Source organism: Nicotiana tabacum, chromosome 8, assembly GCF_000715075.1.
Source record: "Nicotiana tabacum cultivar K326 chromosome 8, ASM71507v2, whole genome shotgun sequence".
NCBI classification, from domain to species: Eukaryota; Viridiplantae; Streptophyta; class Magnoliopsida; order Solanales; family Solanaceae; genus Nicotiana; species Nicotiana tabacum.
In genome coordinates, this window is record NC_134087.1 from 105,903,100 (window position 1) to 105,918,945 (window position 15,846).

Below are 15,846 nucleotides of genomic sequence, written 5' to 3' on the forward strand. Positions count from 1 at the left end.
CTTGTATTGCTTGCTTGAGAATTTTAAATGTTGATAATTGCCCCTTCCTGGCCAGAGATAAATTGATAAAGATAATGAAAAGTAAACTTTTTGAAATCCTTTATTATTTGAGAAGTTTTTTACTTGCTTTCCGGCTTTATGAGTTAAATTTTGCTTTATGAAATCCATGAATTTCTCACATTTTTTCTATATTATCATTGGACATTAGTAAGTGTCGAAGTCGACCTCTCGTCTCTACTTCTTTGAGATTAGACGGGATACTCATTGGGTACACGTTGTTTTCGTACTCATACTACACTTGCTGTGCATTTTTGTTGCACAAGTTCAAGTGTGGCTAGTGGCTTAGTGGCATAGTGGCATGGTTGATACGGAGACTTAGGTGAGCTGCACTTCTCGAGAAGACCCGCAGCCAGCAGAGTCTCTTCCAGATTATTTTATTTATTTTCTGTCCAATTTGTATTCCGAACGATTGTTGTATTATATTACTTCCTAGAAATAGCTCGTGCACTTGTGACACCAGATTCTGGGATAGTTATGGGATATTTTGTAATAACTTCTTGACATGTATATTTAATTTGAACTGAGTATCTTTTACTAGTAAAAATTGAAGAAAAATCAGAGTTTTTTGCAATTGTTTAAATGAGAATTTAATTAAGTATTTGCGGTTGGCTTGCCTGACAGCGGTGTCCGGCGCCATCACGACCCCCAGTGGATTTTGGGTCGTGACAGTATTGAGAAATTAGAATAGTGAAAACATTTCCCAATTTCCAGAACTTTTTCTCTCTCTGTTGCCTTGTCTCTCTTCTCCATTTTCCTCCATTAATAGAGCATTTGAGCTCTTAACAACCCATAAAACAACTCTTTCAAAGCAAAAACAGAAAAGTTCTATTAAGAGTTCCTTTGCATCCTTCGACTGCTTTAAACATTGAAGTCAAATCTCTAATCCATCATAATACCTGCAGTAGTTAGCAAGCGCGTGTCATTCCAGTATGCATTTCATATCAAGAAAGTACAGAGATTTATAACATGTGAAAAGAGAAAATATGCAAATTCCTTTGTCAGGGCTGTACCAGGTTTTTCATCTAGACTGTAGTCTGTGGATTTCTGCTATCTGAAATACCAATCAGACAGTAAAAAGATAGGTGCATACTTTACTGCAAAATAGTTACTTATCTTGTTATTCTCAGGCCATAATAAAAATGATAACACACTGCAGATCTATCATTTTAACTAAAAACGGTAAATGAATTAGCAGAAAACATCATATACTCCATAGTTGACCAATGACCCGCAAAACAAAAACCAGTGTAACATAACAATTATGTATATAGGTGACATTTTCAATCCATGGAATCAATCATCATGCCACTAGAAGCAGGCTGGAAATATTAACAAAATATCACACTAAACCCGAGTTCGAAGAATACAAAGTGATGGAGAAGAAAGAAATTGAACATCTCAAGATCTGAAGCATGTAAAAATATGTATTAATACGGATTAAAAAAGAAACATCAGAAGTTTTTCTATGGAAATAATATTCCTTCAACCAAAACAGAAGAATGAAAGTGGATTGAAAATAATAAATAACAAAAGAAAGAGGCGGAAAAGAACTCCTAAATAGATAGATTGAACTGCCTATTCTGCTAGACAGCAAAGAAATGTCACTAACATAGTGTTTCAACTCCATACATTGAAAAGCATCACATTTTCCATAACACAGCGTGAGAGAATAAAGGCTCAGATTTGGACAATGACTACACAGTATCAAGAGCTTGATAAGACTTTACAGAGCAGCTAATTTTAAGATACAGAAAGTACTCTACTATTTCCTGATCCAGAAAGAAGATGCAGCCGCAGCAGACCATACAAGGAGCTCTGCCACTTCACATACTGGCCTTTTATAAGTGAACCCTCAGGAACTGGAAGTCAGCTTAAGTATCACTTACGATCTTACTTTAGCAAGACGAGCCCTTAGTTCTTCTAGATCTTCCTCGTCATCAGCACCCTGCATTTATTTCATCATTGAAAAGATCAATTAAACTTCTATGCAGTGGTTTATAGATGTGACATACCTCTGCATCTCCTAGTGCCTGGGCAGGTTCCTTTAACTTCTCCTTTCGGACTGCTTCAGGAAGTTGCGCAGCAGTCTCACCAGCAATTTCAGTTAAGACCCTGTCAACTTCTTCTTCAATCTCCTCTTCTATGTCTTCTGAATCCAATGCAGTGTCCACTGCATCATTCACAATTTCTTCAATGACACCAGCCTGAAACAACAGTAGAGAAAGAGTGATTATATTTTCCATTTCAGGCAGAAACACACACGCACACACACACCCCAAAAAAAGTGGACGAGTTGATTCAAAAGTTAAGTCAAAGTGCAGAAGTTGTCCTCATTTTCTCATAGGGAGGCAGGCTGATCGATTTGAAAGGAAAGTCAAAGTGCAGAAGAAGAAAGAGTATAAAAAGAACAAAACATGATCATGTCGGCGTCATGAAGCTTAATAAACTATTTAAAATTCAGAATCATACAGATCCAAAAGGGATTCACCAACCAACAGAGAACTCAGACATCTCTTCAGAGCTTAAAAATCTAATGCCAAATAGATACCTTGGTCATTTCTTTATTGAATTCCTGCATCGTAATAGCCATTTTTGGAGCCTTCATAAGATTATTAACAAGTTTCATGACTTCAGCACTCTTGGACAAATGCCCCACTGTGCGAGCAATAGCTGCAAAAATGAATTAGAAAATCATGAGATACTTGAAAATTTCAATATACAAATGAATAAAGTTAGCAAATTAATACATTCATCCAGCTTAAGCAATCAAAGTATGGTTGTCTAGCTGCAGTTTAAGGACAATTTAAACAGCTGCTACTTACCTGAAGGACATAATGGGAACATGTAATGGAGCAGAAGGATTTCGATCAGAAGTTACAATATCCAACTTTTAAAACGTATACGTGCAAACTCCATGGTTAACTCAATTTTGCAAGATATAGTAGCAAAATGTGAGCATCCAAAATCAGATCGTAGAAGCAAGAGGAAACAATCTCGAAAAGCATTAGCCAAAGCTAGGCGTAAGATATTACAGGCTTCTTCTTTCGTACTGGGATATAAGGTTTAATGAAAATACGATAGACTTCAAATGTCTTATCGACACTAACAAAACTATCCGAAACTGATCTTCATTGAAAAGTTTCTTGGTAAAGCATAAACATAAGGCTTAACTTATTATCTTTAATTACACAGAAGTCCAAATTCAAAAATATATATCTTTACACATAAAGCACGTGAAATCCTCCCAATAATTATAACAAACTTACCAAAAGTCCATTCCAGAAACTAGAAGGCAAAAGAATAAGTTCATAACTAGGAACTGCTAAAGATATATCTTTTTTCCTTTAGAACAAATGAAAGTTAAAGGTATACTGCCTGGCGCTACACATCCGACAATTACTTCTGTCTCCTGTTTACATGTTCCAGACTTGCCGACTACATTTACTCATCAGTGTTATGCTACGGGATTACATATTAGTGATGCAGCTAGACTGTACTGATGTTGTAACACTATTCAATCTCCTCCACCATATATGGGATGAAATTAATGCATGACTCCATGTTTTGCTGACATTTTTTGGACCATTAAGATTTCCTGACCCTTTTAAGAGATCAATGGAAGTATTTCCTCCTCCCCTTTTGCTTCCATCAAGCTCTATCATCATTTTCTTCTTTTTTTGATGAAGTAAATGGTGTATTGATTAAAAGGCATCTAGAAGATGCAATGATTACAAATGAAAAGGAGATATCAGCTCCAAGGAAAGACAAAAACCTATTACAATACTATAGAGCTGATACACTCCAAGAAAAGGTCAGGGTTATACACAGGGGTGTGATTCACCCAGCAAAAAGGTAAAACCAAACATCTAGGCTTGAGTTTGTGTCTTACAGTTGAAATGCCATCAAAGTATCTTTGATTCCTTTCTGTCCATATGCACCACAAAACATGTAACAAGTGAGGACGACCAAACATGTTCACTCTATCATCGTTTTCATAACCAACTACCATGACAGCTGAGGACCAACCAGGTAACAAGTGAACATGTTATAATTGGATAAAGAGATATGATTAGATAGAGAGATTAGTTAGAAGCTCCCTTTCCAATAATTTTCGAATAGTTCAGATAAAACATGGTGGCTGACAGCACTAGAAAGGGTACTGTATTCATTGCCATTGATGATATTCCTTCTATTGGGAACTTCAGATGATATGAAACAGCGGGAGATGTTCAGTTTCTCCTTTCAGCAGTGATGAGTGTGAGGCATGCTTTATAAGATAATGACAATAGGAGGGAAGAGAAGAATGCAGTCAAACGTAAAAAGTATGACCTTTATATCAACTCAAATATCAGGTTTCTAGTTTTGTTTACCAAAATATTTCTAATCGTCCTAACCCCCTGACAAGAATCTTTCACCTCTAGTCATAGGACACCAAAAGTATATTAACATTTGGGAGTCCTAATTCTAACTTCCGGACATCTACAAATCAAAAAATAAACTTTTACCTCACAATCAACCCACATGTCATTAGCTATGCATCTTGAAACTTCAACTCAACAATTATGGAGTACAAGGTATATTCTCCTTGGGAGGGTGCAGAAGTACAACAGGACATTTAGTTTGAATTGAGGGCATATATACGATCATAAAAGTGAAAAGTTCCTTAAACAAGAATACTTGCACCCAGGAAACTGAGAAGCCCAGTGAATTTAACTACATCCTAAAATTTTAATGAGTCAGATAAAGGAGAATGCGTCAAGAATTATTGGTACTTCATTTTCAGAAGATACATACTGTGCTTCCAACAGTTTGCTCATCAAAGAGCTTAGAGGAGCAACTGCACACTTGTCAATAAATAATGACAAAATACAAGATGGAGTGAGAGTGTGATCATACCGACACTTTCTCCAAGGTGCATAGATATCGAATTTAATTGTGCCTTGTTCTCGTACAATCGGTTCACAGTTATTTTAGATCTCACAAGCTCTTTCGCTAGTGCCTGTGATAAACACATAACACTGGTATATGAATAAGCAAAAGGAACATAAAAACATGAAAATAGAAGGCAACTAACTAATGATGATTATGCTGGGAAGCCCTAATATATTCAACATAGATAAAATAGCTCCTTATTCCCAGGAACCAGAAAACAAAGTTTTGGCTATGACATAAACTACCAAATAAAGCCTCAAAGCAATCATCAGCAGAAGATTAAGTTAATAGCAAATGTATAAATTTCAACTATAAGTAGCAGTTTAAATTACCTTGGCAGAACCCATGTCATTTCGCTTTGCAGCTTCTTTAATTGATTTCTCTACATTCTTCTCCTCTCTCTGTATATCTGAACAATTAAAACCCCAAAATTACATGAAATTAACCAAAATCAGTTAAGATCCAATAATCATCAAACATTCAAATCATCAAAGAAAAAAAACACAATAATTTTTTACCTCGAATTTGGCGTTCGATATTTCTGCACTCTTGTCGGAGGCGACGTTGCCAATCTCTCAAAAGCTGTTGCGGATTCGGCTTCGGCTTCAATATATTCTTCATTTTCTCCATTTTTCCTTTTCCGAAGCTCCTAAAATCAAAGCCTTGACTAGAAGATCGAACAGCAATCAATCCAATTGCGTGTTTCTTTCGCTGATGATCGTCCAACTTCGAACCTAAAATAGCCCTTACGATTTATTCTACGTTAAATTTGCAGAATAAGTGAAAAAGATAGAAAAAAATTTCACCAAATTGACTTGGATGAGGACTCAAAGTATGAAATATTGAATCAGAAAGGCGCGTAGGAGAGAAGCCGCCGTGAGAAAGGAGGTTTCCGTTCGTTATAGGAGTAGTTGAAATCTGACATGTCGGATTCCGAAGTTTCTATTTGTAAAAGTCCATGATTTCTCTATTATATTTTTACATGCATAAAAACACCTTAATATTTTTAGCTATTTTCATTTATCCTTTACTATTCCTCAAAGTTTCTCTCTCCCCAAGCCAAAAGTGCTGCTTTTTTTCTTCAATAAAGTGCTATATTATCTCAATATGAGGTATTTGACCAAGTTTTTTTTTAGGAAAAAATAATGCTTTTGATTAAAAGCTAAGGGCGGCAAGTGGGCCTAGTTGGGTCTCAAATTTGCGGGCCGCGGTCCCGATTTCGGTACGGTCCCTAAATAAACAGTTCAAACGGTCCCGGGCTAAATGTACTTTTTGTAGGAAACAGCCCTGGACCGTGCCCACTAACTCACGGTCTCGAGCTAAACGAGTCGGCAGTTCAAACGGGTTAAATGGGTCCAACGGTTATGTAATTTTTTTTAATTAAATACAACTTAGAGACAAAAAGATGTTAAAAAGACATCTGTCACGACCCAAAATCAAACTAGCCGTGATGACACCTAACCCAACCCGCTAGCTAAGCCAGTTAGTAATAAACCAGTTCAAATGATATTTATTAAGAGAAGAAATGATAATACAACTAAACTATTATACAAAGAATTCTCAATGACTAGTAGTACAAGTCATGAGCTTCTAAGATTTAGAGTTTACAAAGCTAGTATGAAATAAATACATCGTCTTTCCGAATGTACATAAACAAATTTTCAATAGTATAGAGCTACCATGAACAAGAGGCAGTTGTAACTAGAACACAGGTACGTCTTCAATGCTAGCTTCTGTCATACATAGCAACATCAACATCCAAATTATGCACGCAAGGTGCAGAAATAGCTTAGACATGATTTCTAACATGGATCACAGCTCAATTACTCTAGCACGTAGAGATTTCGTGGATACAAATAAGATTAGGTGACTACATAGTACCACAGAAATAACCAAGTTACCATTCACACGGTGAACGCCCACACGCCCGTCACAGAGCATGCGCGTCACCTCAACACCAAACACATATCACGTATATTCGGGGTTCATACCCTCAACACCAAGTTTAGAAGTGTTACTTACCTCGAACAAGCCAAATCCAACACCGAACAAGCCAAATGATGCTCCAAAAATACCATCCCGTGCGTACCGACCTACGAACGGCTCGAAACTAGCAAAAAGCAACTCAAATACATCAAATAAAGCCTAAGGAAATAATTCCAATTGATAAAGGTCGAATCTTTACTCAGAATCCCAAAATCAACCAGAAAGACCGGGTCCCGCGGCTCAGAACTCAACAAAACTTATAAAATTCGATAACTCTTTCAATTACGAGTCTAACCATACTAATTTTACTCAAACCCGACTCCAAATCGATGTTCAAAACTCAAAAATTCACTTTATTAAATTTTAGACAAAATCCCCAAATTTTACTTTTGAAATCATCAACCAATTGCCAAAAATGAAGATATATTCACGAAATATAATAAAAACGAGTAGATAACACTTACCCAAATCCATTTGATGAAATCACTTTAATAATTGTCCAAATCCAAGCTCCCCAACTCAAAATATGACCAAATGAACAAACCCTTGATTTATATGCTTCCGCCCAGCTGTTCTGTCTCGTTTATCGTGCCAAATGATCACGAACCTCACTTTTAATGCCTCCAATAGATTCCTTATGAAATTCCAGTTACGTTAGACTTTTGAGTCACTCTATTTGACCTTATAATGAAGAAGATATGTTGGTTTCAATATTTGCAAATAGTGCAAATTTCTAAATACGAATTCAGTGGCAATTTCGTAATTAACCCAATTCTTAGTAAAATGACCATAAATTCCTCATACGATGTCAAAACTTGATGATTCCAGTTGCTACAGTTCTAAAATTACGATAAGGATCTAATGCTTCAATAAAAAAAAATTGAAGCTCGTTTGCTTAATGTGGTACCATTTATGCTTGAAAAAACGACGTTGAAACATTAAAAAAAACGAGCGCAACACAAACTAAACATATCCGAAACTCACCCGAGCCCCTCGGGGCCCCGTCCGAACATACCAACAAGTCCCATAATATAACATGGACTTAATGGAGGCCTCAAATCACACATCACAACATTGAAACGACGAATCGCACATCAATTCGAATTTAACTGAACTTTGGACTTTCAACTTCCAAAACTCGCGCCAAAACATATCAAATCAACACGGAATGAACCCAAATTTTTCATACGAGTCCTAAATGACATAACAAAGCTATTTCAATTCCCGGAACCACAATTTGAATCTGATATCATCAAAGTCAACTCTCGGTCAAACTTATGAACTTTCCAGACCTTCAAATTTTCAAATTTCGCCAATTTGCGGCGAAACCTTCTAGAAACATCCAAATGCAAATCTGGGCATACGCTGGAGTCCAAAATCACAATCCGGACCTAACTGAACAATCAAAACTTCAATTCGAGGTCAAATACTAAAAAAAGTCAAACTTGGTCAACTCTTGTAACTTAAAGCTTCAATCATGAAATTTATTCTTCCAAATCGATTCCGAATAACATGAAAATCAAAACTGACAATTCATACAAGTCATAATACATCATATGGAGCTACTCATGCCCACAAACTATCAAGCAAAGTGCAAATGCTCAAAACGACCGGTCGGGTCATTACATCCTCCCCCACTTTAACATATGTTCGTTCTAGAACGTGCCGAGAGTCATTCCAAAGCCATCAACTGCCGTGTAACCTTACCATACACATACCCGAGGGTGATTCCACATCACCCTATTCCATATAAGCTCGCCAACACAACATAATTGATGATCATTACTTCAACCTCAGCCCGTAAACCACAAAATCCAATTTCCAAACCTGGAATTTCCTATAAGACCCGAATCTCTCTTCCACACACTGTACGAATTTGAACAAGTTGTATCAAGCCATAATCATAACCCAAGATGTAATCACATGACATACCACACGACTCGCATACTCGTAGCAAAATTTCTGACCATAGTAGCTGCTCAAAACAATCCAATGCTGGTAATAAACCTCATATCAAACAAAACCTCATTCTAAAACCTTCGTATAGTGCCAATGATGAAAGAAACGCGCAGAAACTCCTAATCACTCATCAGATCAACAAGCCATGGAGCTCGATCTCCTTCGACAAGAACTATAGCTAATTTCTAAGCCGATCAGCGACATTGTCTTTTTAAATATACCGCAATAAAATCCGATAATACCCATTCTAGGTCCGACGACCTCCTCTTATCAAATACAAGCTACTCTACTGACATGCCACACCAATACTACACAGAGCCACAAACCGTGCAATCCATGCACCAATACGGAACAATTCAAATGTGCTCAATCATGAAAAATGACTCAAATGAGAGTACCGTCCTGCAAGTTCAACAACTACCACCAGTACCGCAATGCCATGAGTCCATCACACACAGTATAACCACGACACACAAATCTGACACAAAGGATCATATCTCAACATAACTTTGTTGCAATGCGTGACCCCGTCCAAACATTATCAATATGGAGTACCTCAAGCTAGGGCTGGGCATATATTGGGTATAACCAATAGTCCAAACCAATAAAATGTTATTGGGTTATCGATATCGGGTTATTGGGTAAATGTTTTGATAACGATTTAATGTTATTTGACTATTGGGTTATCGGTTCGGGTCTCAGTTTACCCAATTTTATTAACAGTTTAACCGATAGCCCAATAAGTTTTAACAAAATTATTATTTTACTCACTAAGTATTTAAAGCCACCTTATGATTTCATTTTCTCAACTCTCTCGGCGGTTACTTTTCATCTTCAAACCTTAATCCTTAGAGTAAGTTTTAAACTTTTTTGAATTTCTCATCTTAATTTTTCAGTTATGGTTTTTAGTTTTATACTTTAAATAATTAATTGTTTAGATTTTTAGTCTTTTCTATTTGTTTTTTTTGTTGCACTGATTCTTTTGTATTTACAAGATTAGGATTTTATTATTTTCCTATTCATTATGCACGCCCACAGTGAGATAGTTAGTAAGAATATATTGTTGAATATTTTATTCCTTACTCCTACTAACTTATAACTTAAAAATTGAGATCCTATTGGGATTTTCAAATGTAAATAAAGAAAGTTTTTCTTTTTAAAGTTGAAATTTAATCCATCTTTTCTTATGAGGTAAAATTCAGTTCCTTTCTCTTGGAAGTATGATCACGATTTCTATAATAAAAACATGAGTTTTTTGGATATTTTTTTATTATTATCGGGTAAACCGATAACCGAACCGGTAAGGATCGATAACCGACAAACCGATATTCGATAACCAATATCTTATCGGTTCGGTTATCGGTTTAACATATTTAGAAACCGACAACCGATATGTCGAACCGATAACATTCACAACCGAACCGAACCGACTGATGCCCACCCCTACCTCAAGCCACCATGCCCAAAATCAACAGCCACGCACAATTCGACCTCAAGTACCCAAGGTGCATGACCATAACTATGGAGGAACCAATAACACAATAACACAGTCCGAAAAAAATAACCAAATACGCAATCAATCATTCAACACCCTAATATCCATCTCGCTCAAATTCCTCTATAAGGCCCAAATAGGACCGCACCATGTGTGCCTATAACCAACGGATGCCAACCCCTCGTAGCATAGAAGGGTAACTCATAAAACATCTCAGAACATGAATAAGCTCAACTTTAACCAAATGGCACATCCCTCAACAACAGTAGTATGGAGTCAACTAATCCGACCCGTTGTAGAATACACATTCTCATTGGGCCTGCCGATGGACCCCAAATCCACTCTGGTCACCCATAAATAGATAAATAACCCTCCAAAGGTCCACAACGATTGAACCATAACATATACTATCACCTGGCTAGCTTTGGACACATCTTCACATTCCACAGCCAGACACGATCTATTTCTGAGAACTTCTGGTCTCCAAGTCCATAGAACACATGAGTCACCATATCCGATCCCAACTCCACCACCTGAATGTCTATCACATCTCTCATACACGATCTTCCCACGTGGAATACTTCTATAATTCTTCCATGCCATATAGCAAAATCTGAATATCAGTAGTTGATCAACCAGGCAAGTACCGCAATACCAATGAAGCATCCGTAAATCTGAACACTGTGCACCTTCTGAAATGCGCACCCTTCCCAATAATTACCAAATAGTTATAGCATTCATCTAAACTTTGAAAACCATCCATACTATCTAAGAATTTATGATCTTCCCTTCGAAACGGCCCCGTGACCTTGCACATGCAAATCTCAATCCCACATAACACGCCACATCTATCATGCCATGATAGGAAAAGTATGAGAATCTCATAATCAACTCTGAGTCGTAAGAAAACTACATACTCAATTGACTAGGAACCTTCCATTTGATCTCATCCAGGAGAAAATCACAATACACAACATGTTCCTCATGCCGGTAGGAAATATACACCTCTAACCGTGGTAGAAATCCTTGAGAACATTTTGAAATCCATTTGCACACAATCAAGCCGTCAGAACTGATTCTCTCTAACTCAACCAAGCCATGCTAGTCGCCAAACCTAAGAGTACTGCTACAAAACACCTATAGATACTCACTACATCACGAGAACTAAAAGAATCGAGCATACCATTACCCTATAGATCCAACCTACTACCAGGCTTCCCTATTTCTCCGAGTTCCTTCCGAATTATCCTCAAGTTGACACTCCTCCTCGCCATAATACCATGATCCTCAACCAAGACTCACCCCAAAAAGATCCTAGAATAAAACCACATCACCTTAAGGTCCATACGCCGTTGTATTCCCTCTTAAACACCCGAAAAGTACCACAACCGAGACACCCACTCTGAAGAGACCTTCTGTGAATCTAAAGTAATTTTCCTTCACCATCTCGATGATGAAATATAGAATTTATAATGATATAGAAATTCCACAAATATCGACACCATCCAATGAAAAATCTCATATCCTAGCCATATACAAATCCAAAAATATTCACAATTGCTACATAAAAATCTTGAATCCATTAGAACTTTCTCGAGAGTCATCCACTCTGCTCAAATCTCAATTGCACCCCCAAACGGGCCAAACGACTTGTGCCCCTTTAGCACGACAACCCCCATAGATGTAACCCCGCATTGACGCAACCGAGCAAATTCCTACTCAATGTGCACTACATCCTTCACGAATAACACCTCAATCATTCCATGATTCCTATATACCCATAAAGTATAATACACCATGCATCCAGAAATTTCCTTGCTTAAGTCATCCTCAAAACCAACCTTTGCAAGTCATAACCGATCCACAAATATGCCTCAAACCGAAAGCAATACATACGTAACCATGCAATTAAATTGTTGATAGCAGACTCACCCACTTGGATCAAAGCCATAGATGAAAACACTCGATAACTCACAATGCCCATACTCTATTACTGTCATAATACCACGGTAAGATTCAACTAAATCCTTTATAAGCTCATGTAACACAAACCATATAATACCTCAAATCATCTGCTAAGCTCGCGTTCATCCTCCTGATAGTCAAACCAACATCCCCAAGCGATCCAAACTCAAGTTTCTATTCATATAACCCACCGATAAGAGAAAACTCTCCATAGAAACAATATAGGGATCACACAACCTCAGGACACCCCGTAGGTGATAACCCGCCTGCTTAGCCTCAAACTGACATTTCTCTAGCCCTTTCACAGCAACAACTCCTACACAATCACTTATTCTTCCTGAGTCTAAACTCATCAACAAGTTATATGAGTCTAATTCGTTCCACAATTAAACAACATGAAAGATCCTTCAACATACTCATAACTCGAGACTATACGTCAAATCACGACAGAAATCAAGCACCCAATAGTACTTTTAAATCTCAAAAAAACTCTTCTCGTCACACTCAAACCATCTGAACACATCCCGCAACCACATCTAACTCATCACATAGTCATCCAACCACTCATCGAGCCATAAATTCCACTAATAGGGACACTGCCAGACTTATAAGTCCAAAAGCACGTGCTCACACAACCAAAATCCCTATGCTCAAGCTACATTCAAAACCCAACCTCAAGTCCTTAAGACTGGCCATTATCAGCACACTGAAATCACATCGTGCACCTCATCCATGGTATCACAAGCCGGCGATGCACAGCTGATACCGAGCGCTCACATGCGTACACGAATGCGTGAATGGAATTCAAAGAGTTATATTTCAAGCTGAATTAATTTCACATGATAAGGAAAGAAAGATGGAAAATTATCCTAAATGCCCTGTAGCCTCTCGAAGATAGGTATGGATGTCATCATACCGATTCGGAAGACTCTACTAGACACTTGCTCATGACTCGTAGAACCTATGAACCTAGAGCTCTGATGCCAACTTGTCACGACCCAAAATGCAACTAGCCATGATGTCATCTAACCCAACCCGCTAGGTAAGCGAGTTAACAATAAACCAGTTCAAATGACATTTATTAAGAGAAGAAATGATAATACAACTGAGCAATTATACAAAGAATTCCCAAGGACTGGTAGTACAAGTCATGAGCTTCTAAGATTTAGCGTATACAAACCTAGTATGAAATAAATACATCGTCTGTCCGAATGTACATAAACATATTTTCATAAGTCTAGAGCTACCATGAACAAGAGGCAGCTATAACTGGAACGCAGGTACATCTTCAATGCTAGCTTCCGTCATACACAACAACATCAACATCCATAATATGCACGCAAGGTGAAGAAGTGTAATATGAGTACAATCGACCTCGTGTACTCAATAAGTAACAAACCTAACCTTAGGTTTAAAGTAGTGACGAGCTGGAACAGAGGTTGGAACCCAACGCCAATAGCCAACAACAGTTCATAACAGAATAATAATAATGGTACAAGAAACATACTTAGATATAAGATGCTCGACTCGTTCACAGTTTCAAAAAAAATAGTCATGCTTTTCAAGTATATCAGTAAAAACCCAATTCTTTTACCGTAGTCACCAAAAATATGAGTAAGTCTGAGAACTGTGATTTTTTCCAAAAACTTCCAACAACAAGTAAGATGTTCCATTATCAAGTGGCATGAGGAAAGTATATCTCTATGCCTACATGTCAACATATGCATGCCAACTTTAATACAACGCAATGATAAAACCGTATGCATACTCTCGGTGTATCAATGCACTCAGTCTACCCAATCACTCTGTCCTCACAGTTACTCAATTCTCACAACCACTCAGTCCTTACAGTCACTTAATCCTCCCAATAACTCGGCACTCGTGCTCGACACTCACACTCAGTAGGTACTTATGCTTACTAGGGGTGTGTCGAGACTCCAGAGGGGCTCCTTTAGCCCAAGCACTATAATAAGCCAATCATGGCATAAATCAACATAACATACTGCGGCGTGCAACCCATTCCTATAAATATCACTCACAAATAGGCCCTTGGCCCCACTCAGTCATCAATATCTCCAATCCCTCAGGCTTACAATGTCATGAAAGATCAGCCGAAAAATAATGATGTGATGTATCAATCAATTGTAATGACTCGACTGGTCATTTTGCCTTTTAGAACTCTGTTCCCTTAAATAAAACTTCCCGCACTTGCTTTAACTAATTTACAACTTACAGGGATGGTGTGTTCGGGATTTGGAAGAGTTTGGAGTGAAATATGCCCATTTGATTTCTTAGGATTTTCTTAAAAGGCTAAGTTTGACTTTAGTCAACATTTTGAGCAAACGGACCCGGATTCGTGATTTGACGATCCCGGAGGGTTTGTAGGAAAATATTGGACCTGGGCGTATGCTCGGAATCGAATTCTGAGGTCCCTAGCCCGAGTAATGAATTTTTATCATAAATTATTAATTTGAAGTTTTAAAGATTTAAAGAAACTAATTAATGATTGATTCCATGGGTATCGGGATCGTATGTTGGTTTTGAAGCTCGGTACAAGTCCGATATATCATTTAAGACTTGCCCGCAAAATTTGGTGTCAATCCGAGTAGTTTTAGGGCGTTTCGGCTCGTTAGAGGAAAATTAAGAACTCGAAGTTCAGAAGTTTGATTCATTTGGTTTTAGGGGGTGAATTTTTGATTTAGCGTTGTTTCGGGCGTTCTGAAGGTTCGAGTAGGTCCGTCTCGTGGTTTCAGACTTGTCGGTATGTTCAGGCGGGGCCCGGGAGCCCTGAGCGTCAAACGGACGAGGCTCGAGTGAAGTTGAGAATTTGGAGAAGTGCTAAAGCATCTGCTTCTGTCATAACCACACCTACGGTTGGTTGACCGCAGGTGTGGGACCGTAGAAGCAATCGTAGCCTTGCAGATGCGGCCCAGAGCTGGCCAGGCCAAACCACAGAAGTAGCTCCTTAGCCACAGAAGTGGCTTCGCAGATGCGGCTTCAAGACCGCAGAAACGGTCCAAGCCCTTTTAGCCAATTTCGCAGATGCGGTCTCCTCTCGCAGATGCGGTCCCCTGACCGCAGATGCGAAAACTGCTAAGGCAGTAAGCTTCATTTTAGTCGAGCTCCAACCATTTTTGACTATTTGGCACTCAGGTATTGAGCGATTTTGGAGCTATTTAGAAGGGATTTCCACATAGCATTGTGAGGTAAGTTCATCCTCCTTATTTCTAAGTTTAACACTCTAGTTTTGGGTAGATTAACACCTAAAGATTTGGAGAAATCAAGGGATTAGAGCTAGACCTAGGGTCTTAATAAACTTAGATTTTACCACTAAATTGGTTATGAAATGAATTAGAAATCATATATTATTGATCCTTAGGTTGTAGAGAACAACTTCCTTCGAAAAATTTCAGAATCTGGGTATGTGGGCCCGAGGTCGGATTATAGGA

At 38.0% G+C, this 15,846-nt stretch overlaps 1 protein-coding gene across 4 annotated transcripts; it reads right to left on the minus strand.

Moving 5' to 3' along the window:
- Positions 1–542: 542 nt before the first annotated feature.
- On the minus strand, positions 543–5,952 carry LOC107775934 (vacuolar protein sorting-associated protein 24 homolog 1). Of its 4 annotated transcripts, XR_012694169.1 has the most exons (9): positions 5,799–5,952; positions 5,511–5,726; positions 5,325–5,401; positions 4,957–5,059; positions 2,609–2,730; positions 2,073–2,264; positions 1,947–2,005; positions 1,071–1,154; positions 543–956 (listed from the first exon to the last, which is right to left on the minus strand). XR_012694169.1 is itself a non-coding variant. In XM_016595746.2 (6 exons), exons 1-6 carry the CDS (start codon positions 5,620–5,622, stop codon positions 1,943–1,945), a joined length of 669 nt encoding a protein of 222 aa, XP_016451232.1. In that variant the 5' UTR covers positions 5,623–5,948; the 3' UTR covers positions 1,599–1,942. The 4 variants fall into 4 exon arrangements, 2 of the variants coding, with proteins under 2 accessions (XP_016451232.1, XP_016451230.1); XR_012694168.1 differs by having other exon boundaries at positions 5,511–5,949; XM_016595746.2 differs by lacking the exons at positions 543–956; positions 1,071–1,154 and having other exon boundaries at positions 1,599–2,005; positions 5,511–5,948.
- Positions 5,953–15,846: the final 9,894 nt, after the last annotated feature.